Source organism: Urtica dioica, chromosome 10 (genome assembly GCF_054948205.1).
Source record: "Urtica dioica subsp. dioica isolate 48M chromosome 10, U.dioica_male_clone48M_v1_H2, whole genome shotgun sequence".
Taxonomy (NCBI): domain Eukaryota; kingdom Viridiplantae; phylum Streptophyta; class Magnoliopsida; order Rosales; family Urticaceae; genus Urtica; species Urtica dioica.
The window spans coordinates 17,018,441-17,027,281 of NC_142765.1; the positions used below are offsets into that span (position 1 = coordinate 17,018,441).

Genomic DNA, 8,841 nt, shown 5'->3' on the forward strand with positions numbered 1-8,841 from the left:
TAATTGCGATTAAATTATAAAAAACATAATAGTTATAAGAAAAAGAAATAGTCTTTAACAAAATAAAATTATCACAAACATAGTAGTCATAGAAAAATAAGACTCTAAAATACAATCATCCTCCACAAAAATAAATAAAAAAAATACATATGATTAGTTTTAGTCAACACTAATACTTGAACCTTCGGATTCTATATCATTGTCATGTAACTTAAATTTCAAAACGTCTTTATGACACCATCGGCTTCTCCATTCGATTCTACATAAATTTTATAATTAGTTAAATATATCAACACAAAAATAAATTCAAGACTAATAAAACTAAAATGATAAAATAAAATAAAATAAAAAACATAATTACCATATAGCCAATCACGAGTGCAAACTAATTTATCGACAGTGCGAGATATGAGTCGACTGCGATATGTACCCAAAACTCTAACGCCGGTACTAAACAAAGATTCTGAAGCAACGATTAAAACGGGAACAACTAATATATCATGGGACATTGTCGTGACGATAAGATATCGACATTCATTTAACTTCCAATAAGCGATGATGTCTAACTTGATGTTCCTATCCATTTTTTGTTCTTCTAATTAAAGTTCAAATTGGGTTTTTGGTTGAGAACATGTAAATTCCGAGGGAGACATATCATCAAAATCCTACATTAAATAATTAAAATAAATCAAGACAAGTTCCATAAAAGAAAGTATATATAACTAAATTTAAGACTATTATAGTATAAAAATAAAAATTATATTTCACATACGTTGAAGATTTCATTTATTGGTTCTCGTTGATCGTTATCCTTTCTTAGACTTTTGTCGGCAAGTGGATGTGGTTAATACATTTTTGATCTCTCACGATAATCTTCAAAGATAGAGAACATTTTCTTTTTCACTTGCATGAACTCCAAAGAATCATTTCCATGAAGCTTTCTATATCTATAATCAACAAAGTACAGCTTGTATCGGGGGTCCAAGGTGCAAGCAATAGCTAGAGTAGGATGGAAGTTGGACCAATACTTTTGAAACTTAATTAATCCATATTTGAGTTGCCATAGTCTTCAAGTACTCATCGCCGCCACTTTGTATATATTGTTGAAGAGTCACACAACATTGTCATATAAATGGAAAATACAAGTTCAAAGCAGAATATTTGGTACCCGAAAACTTGAGGGTAGCATCTTAGAACAACTTCAAAAAATATCGGATCTTTCCAACTTTCTCTCACTCCTCTTCCGAAGGACAATACTCGTAGTTGGAATCGCTCAGGTGTAAATGTTGAAAGACACATCGATAATGTGTATCACTCTCGATCATGAGATAAGTGGAGTTCCATCTAGTTGGCACATCTTGACCCAACCATTTGGTATAAACCATACAAACCAACTTCACACAATCCAGGAATTTATCTTTTCTAGTTTGAGATCCTTTGAAATACTTGACACTATCCCAAATCTTACCAATTGAGCTAGCAATTTGCTTCAAACCATCATGAACAACTAGATTAAGGATAAGAGCATAACATCGCGTGTTGAACAAATCACCATCAGAAACAAGGAATCCCTTCATTTACAATTGACTCCTCAATAACTCAACGAAAACACCATTCGAAGAAGCATTATCTAATGTAACACTAAAAACTTTTTCCTCAAGTCTCAATCACTAAGATAATCATGAAGCTTCTCAAACAACACAATCTCAGTGTGAGGTGGTGACATATAACTAAAATTCAGGATGTGTTTTTGCAATTTTCAATCTTTATCAATGAAATGAGTAGTGAGACATATATACCCATCAGAAGTCAATGAGGTCCACGCATCAGATGTAAAACTAACTCGACCCGAAACATTCGCTAGCAACCTCTTGAGTCGGAGTTGCACTTTATGGTACAATTTTATAGCATCAGCCTTTGCAGTGTTTCGTGGAACTAATTGAATATCATAATGCAAATACTGAAATATTTCTCTCCTCGTCCTCCATAAAAGAAAAGGGCAGTTAATGTTTAATTATGGTTGATATAATCAATTCACGAAACTTCTCATATTAAATTTACCGCCACTGAGTGTCAAAGGTCCACAACTTTTAGTCAACAACAGTTGACCATTATCTTCGTTAGATTTTCATAGACATTCTTCAAGATGCTTTTTCATACTACCAGTCCATTCTTTGTACCTGCGACACGAACTGTCCCACATCTAGTATAGTTGGCCTTTTGCTTTTTAGTCAACTCCAATGAGGAGTTCAACAAAATAGTTCCACACCTCAGAGATTTTCGTCCTCTTTCTTTTTGCACTAACTTCCTCAATCGATAAATCGAATGTTTATTCAACTGATTTAGAATCACAATCCATTTTTAGCATGTAAAAAAGAAAAAAAGAACAACAAAAACAAACACACTTTACACTTGCAGTATCAAGGACGAAGATACAGAATATGACATGGGAAGAAACTTTATTTAACTAGCACAAATTTATGTACACATTTGTGAAATGCTGTAACGGTAATGGTTAATACAAGTCGAAAGAATATCTTGCATAGTTAATGAACAAATTGAGTCTATAGACTTTTTAGCACACCCAAATATTCCTATACAAATAGGTCATCTTCTAAAGTCTGTGGAACAACAATTTCTTTGTGAGCGCATAAAAGACCATAAGTCACGGACGAGAAGACAACTCACCGATTCTTCAACTGTTGAAGATTTCCTAGCTCACTTGGTGTGGAACTGCTTAAATAATTCCAGTGCAAATATCTATTAAAGATAGATTAAAAGCAATTACTTCCAGGCTAAAACCAAATACTTTCAAAGAAAATGCAATGTAGTATAATGTAGCAATTTGTAATGTTGTTTCAGTAAGGAAACTAACATTTTGAGTTATGTACATAGCGACGAAGAAGAACGAAAAAGAATGACGAAGAAGAAGGACGAAGACAAAGACTTTGTTCGGAATTAATTTAATCAATAAAATTGAATATGAAAACAACTAATTCGATAGATTATTATTGCACTCGTGAAGTTAGTTGATATACTATTTGAAATTACCTAACATGATTAAGATGGTTGTTCAGGTTGTAGGTCGAAAAACTTATTGAACAATTGATTGGTTTCAAGTAGATTAATCAAGATGATAAACAGTAGACAATCAAACAGAAAACAATAAAGAACACAAGACAATTGGTAACCCTGTTCGGTATAAACAACCTATTCAGGGGGACTGATACGTCTGTGTGAAAATAATCCACTATAATCAATCAATGAAAGTTATAGGAATATTAAGTTTGATACCCCTTCGCAAACACCTCTCTCTTTGACTATCTCCAATGGATGTGAATCTGATCCCCTCAGATCTAGAGAATCACCCTCTATGTTTCATCTGAAGATCAATAGCACACCAATTTGCAAAGCACGATCTCACACTCAATATGACAGTACAAAAGCTATGAGTTATTCTAAGTCTATTGTCGATAAAGTACTCTGGAATATAGAGACAAACACAAGAACTAAGGCTTCGTGAATTTGCCAAACAATTAAGGAATCGGGGAACCATGCATAAACCCTAGGTGGGATATATATGGTTGGGTTCCCGAATCCTATGCGAAAAATCAAATCAATCGGATTCTCTAAATCTGACATTATTCTTCCAAAAAAAATCGGGTAACTAACCAAAAGTAATTAGTTACTGATTTCGCATGAGAAAAAGTCGCATGTACGCAGACTAAAATAGCTTGAACGACTTGTTGATGCTCCGGCTTGAACAACTATGTTACAATTTGTTTTGCCAAATAAATCATGTCATAAAGGTTTCAACACTATTGACTATATATTATCATACGTGAATTGATATTGATAAAAAAAAAGCTTATTTTATCCATCATACTTTCTAATATCGATTTTATGTTTATAGTTATAAATTTATAATTTTACATATATAATATTAATCATGTTTAACTTGATGGTAATCATGCTATTACTCGCAATCGTATTAATTGGGTCATATTCATGCGGGTCATAATCGTGTTAATCGTGTTACCGTAATCGTGTGTTTTTGACCCATTATTTAATCGTGTTAGCGTGTTCGACCCAATTAAGAATCGACTCATTTATTATTATCCAAATCCTCTCTAAATCGTGTCGTAATGGTTTCGTGTTTTGTGTCTGGACCAAATTGCCATTGATCATTGATACATTTAGTTTTATTTTGCCAAAGGTCATCCCGTTCGAAAGATGTTTTTTTTTTTAAATTATGCTTGTCACAATCCGTTTTGTATTACTTTTCTCATAGAGATTACATGTCAATATAAAACATAAGGAATTTTTTCAACAAGTCCTGCTTGGTTCAAATCGTCAAATGCGGTGTTTCATTCTATAAATTTAGGTGAGAGCAAAATGGAATAATTATAATTTTAATACCTAAAGATAAATTTAAACAACACATATCTAAAATTTAAGGATGAGTATTTAAAAATACAAAAACAAAATTTTCGAACACAATAATACTAAATCAAAACGTACGATTTTTACTTTTTCGTTCTATTGACAAAAATGATAAGTAATAACAATATAAAAATTCAATATAAACTTGAACTAGGCAGTGATACAAATATTTAAAATTCTTTTGTTTTAGATTTAATAATTTTTATTATATACCACATAAATAGTATCAAACCTCATGTACAACCATCACTTAATAATCACAAGTAAAATATTTACAAAGAGCGATGATAAATATCAACGGTATTAGCGGTCGCTGATGTCTAATACAGGTGGGACTCACCTGCATGTGGAGTTCATCGTGCATTAGACATCAGCGACCGCTGATATTGCTGAGGTTTATCATGTTCGATTTACAAATAAGTAATTAAGATTTCTTTTAAATAAGTCAATCCTTATAAGTACTATGAATGAAATATCGATACATTTAAATTTTGGAGAATGTATCCATTAAACAATAATTTGATAGATTCTTAATCCTTTTTTAGAGTAAGGATCTCTTGTAATTTTATTTTTCTTTCAATTTTGGCATTTTTTATACATGTTTTTTTCATTGCGAAAATTGCTCGTTTGGCATTTTATATTTTCCCTGAGTTTGCATATAATAGTTTTTCTTTAATAAATCATTTAAATTGTAACTAAAAGATAAAAAGTAAAAATAAAAATAAAAATCGTTACCATCCATAAGTATAAATAACTCAGTTGATTTTCAAACTTTAATATACATTACAATTAATTAAGAGTTCAAATCCCATTTCGATTGAGGTGGGACCCAGTATTTTTGTTGGGGGCAGTGTATCGACACAGTGCGGACCCACCTTAGGTTTGTGTTCGCCTGCTCACCGTCGGCGTAATTCCATGTGATTAGTTTTCTTTTTTATTTATTTTAATTTCTTTTTTCACACCGTTTAATAATAATATGAGTAATATCATAAATTATTCATGAGAACCATGACATTATGTCAGAGAGAGACACCAGTATTACACCGTAGAGCCCGAACTGGTACAGTACCAATATACTCGATTCCAAGTTTCTAAATAAATCTCTGAAAGCTCTCACAGTCACATATACAGACAAAATATTCAACCGCCTTTTTCTCTTTCCCCTTCCCTTGTTATATAGTTCTCACTTCTCACCCAAAAACCCCAATCCACACACTGACCTTCACATTCTCTCTCTCTCTCTCTCTCTCTCTCTCGATCATATTATAGTAGGAACAGGGATGTTGAACTAATTAAGTAGAGATATTACAGCTGCGTTTTACAGAGGGAATTTTGGAATTGAAGATATCAAGTTTGAAAACTTGGTAGGGTTTTAAATATGGCCCTAACTTCTCTGCAAGTTTGCATGGATTCTTCATCTTCTGACTGGCTTCAGGTACTTAATTCACTTATATATATCCAACGCTTTTTTATAGGCTTACTTAAATGTTTGAACTGGTACCATATTCTTTCAATTAGAGAAGAGAGTTGGGATTTTTTCTTAACTACAAACAGATAACAATCTAATTACAGATATACTTATTTTACACGCACATGTGCTTTTCCTTTCTTTGTGTTGCTGTAGAAAGGATTGAAATGGTTTTTATTTTTATTTTTATTTTTTATCATCTTGCACATGAGTGATGAACAATCCGGCTAAGATAATGTACTAGGAAACGACAAAGTCATAACTTATTATAATCAGTTTCCTAAATTATTATTATTATTTATTTTTTAATCTCTGTTGAAGGTCTGTTTAATTAAAATGATAACGGTATGATCATCATCGGTACTTTATCGTCTCTGGGCTTGAAATATATTAAATAAATCGGTCCAACAAAGTACTTCCGGTTCTGTTCTGGTCTTGTCAGTACAGAGCTACGTACTTGTAATAATTACTTGAACCCTCTCTCAAACATATTATATTTACATTTTAATATGCTATATATAAAATGACAAAACGAATCTAGCTAGCGCTACGTAATATTATCGTATCGCTCGTCTTCTTTACCCACCAGCAACCAAAAAAAAAAGTCCATTATTTCGTCTTTGATTGACTATGTAATCGACTTCTTTTCTCTCAATTATAACCGGCCAAAAGAATGTCATCATTAAGTATGAACTAGATAGCAAACTACAATTTCTCTCTTTCTCTGTCTCAGAAGAACAATAATGCATTATAAACTAAAAAAAAAGATGTCTATAATATGACATCATCCTCGTTTTACTTCCCAGTTAAATTTAGCTAAATTTAGCTCGTAGCTCCAAACGAAATGTGATGTCATTTAAACAAAAATAATGATTATGCATTATATATATATATATATATATCAGTCTAGGGTGGGCTATAGCCCCTCAATTTTTTTATTTTTGCACTTTTTGTCCACTTTTATTTTTTTTATATATTTTTTACCTTCAAATTTACAAATCAGCCTCCTTGATTTTTTGTTTTTGCAAATATAGTTCTTTAATTAATAATGCAAGTCAATGATAGCAGCATTATAGACATCCTCATTTTACTTGCCAGTTAGTTTAGCTCGTAGGTCCAAACAAAATGTGACAATGTAATAGCAAATTAATATGCGTAATTTCAAAAAATTAAATAAAATAATTATGTGACAAAACAGGGGCGATAATAGCAAATGATAATAATATATATAGCAAGCCTAAACTTGTACGTGTCGTTTTGTGTTGTAGGGCACGAGCCACGAGGACTCGCCGGGAATGGACACGTCATCACCGTTGCCGATGTCCCCGACGGACGTCCTTGGCTGTTCTCGACCGCTGAGCATGGAGCGTCGTCTCCGACCGCCACACGACCAATCCCTAAAATGCCCTCGGTGCGAGTCAACGCACACCAAGTTCTGCTACTACAACAACTACAGCCTAACCCAGCCACGCTACTTTTGCAAGACATGTCGTCGCTACTGGACCAAAGGTGGGACCCTCAGAAACATCCCCGTCGGCGGTGGCTGCCGCAAGAACAAGAAACCCTCCTCCAACAAGAAAAACGACACCGTGTCCCCTGTCGTTTCTCATCACCACCACCAGCTGATTCCCAATACGACAGATCTCCACCTGTCGTTTCCGCTCCACCAGGGCGGTGGTCATCAGTACTTCTCCGAAAACGGCGTTCCCAGCTTTATGCCCATGGAGTTCACTGAGAGCAAGTTGGAGGGTATTATCGGTAATTCACATCACCGGAGTAATAATATCATTAATAGTGGTGGCGGCTACGACTTCATGGGGAACAGTGCTATGGTGAATCTGGGCGGGCTGATGATGATGAATATGGACTCCCACGGTGACTTTCACGCGCCGTTTGGGAATATCATGGACGGTGGTGGTGGTGACGTGGCGGGTGGCTCTTCGGCAATGGACGCGTGTCAGAGGCTGATGATGCCGTTTGGCGGCGGTGGTTTTGATGAGGATCCACGTGGCGGAGGAGATGTGAAGCCGAAGCTTTTGTCGTTGGATAATTGGCAGCAAGATCATCAGGGTTCGTATAATAATAATAGTCTTGGAAATGGATTGGGTGGTTGGTCTTCTTCAGGGATTTTGATGAACAATTATGGGCAATCATCCAATGTCACTACAACTACTACTACAACAAACCCTCTAGTTTGATGATTATTACATTATATTATAATATATATATATATATATATATATATATATATATATAATTAAGCTAAATTGAGAGTTATGATTAGTTACTTAATTTAGTTTCACCATCACTACTTTTTGGCTGGAGGGTTTGTTTCTGTGTGACTGGTCATGACGATAATTTGGTTAATTACTAGTACGTGTCGCTTTGTTTAGGGTATGTTAAATATGTGTTATATTATAATATGGTTTTCTTTTTTGGCTCTCTTTTGTGAAGGCATTCTTGTTTTTTTTTTTTTTTTTTTTTTTTTAATTAATTATTGTCTTTAACATGTATATGTAAAAGACTGATTATTAAAGAGTGTGAATGAAACCAGGAGAGTCAAAAAATGACTGCTTTTCATGCGTTTTGTTCTCTTTGGTTTCTTTTGATTTGGTGTCTTGCGTGCTATACATTCAAAGTTTTGTGATTTTGATGCAATACCGAGGAAGATACGGGAACCGTTTTGATTTTTTTTTTCTTCGTATACTATTATTATTATAATTAAGGTGGATTGAATTTTATCATATTTTTTGCATGCATATAGGTTTGATAAAGCTATTATTGTTGGACTAGTGATTAAGTTATTATTTGATCAAATCATAAAAGTGGTTTTAGAATGCTGTCTTTATGTTGTTGAGAGATTTTGAAATAAACAAAAGACACAAAAGGAGAGCCAAAGCAGAGATTTCAGTGACCATATACAAAAGTTT

The 8,841-nt window shown here is 33.6% G+C and overlaps 1 protein-coding gene across 1 annotated transcript; it reads left to right on the top strand.

Annotated features, from left to right (window-relative positions):
* The first annotated feature begins 5,657 nt into the window (after nt 1-5,657).
* LOC149383604 (dof zinc finger protein DOF5.6-like) lies at nt 5,658-8,493 on the top strand. Its single transcript, XM_089627612.1, has 2 exons — nt 5,658-5,878; nt 7,180-8,493. Exons 1-2 carry the CDS (start codon nt 5,822-5,824, stop codon nt 8,107-8,109), a joined length of 987 nt encoding a protein of 328 aa, XP_089483738.1. The 5' UTR covers nt 5,658-5,821; the 3' UTR covers nt 8,110-8,493.
* The last annotated feature ends 348 nt before the right edge of the window (nt 8,494-8,841 follow it).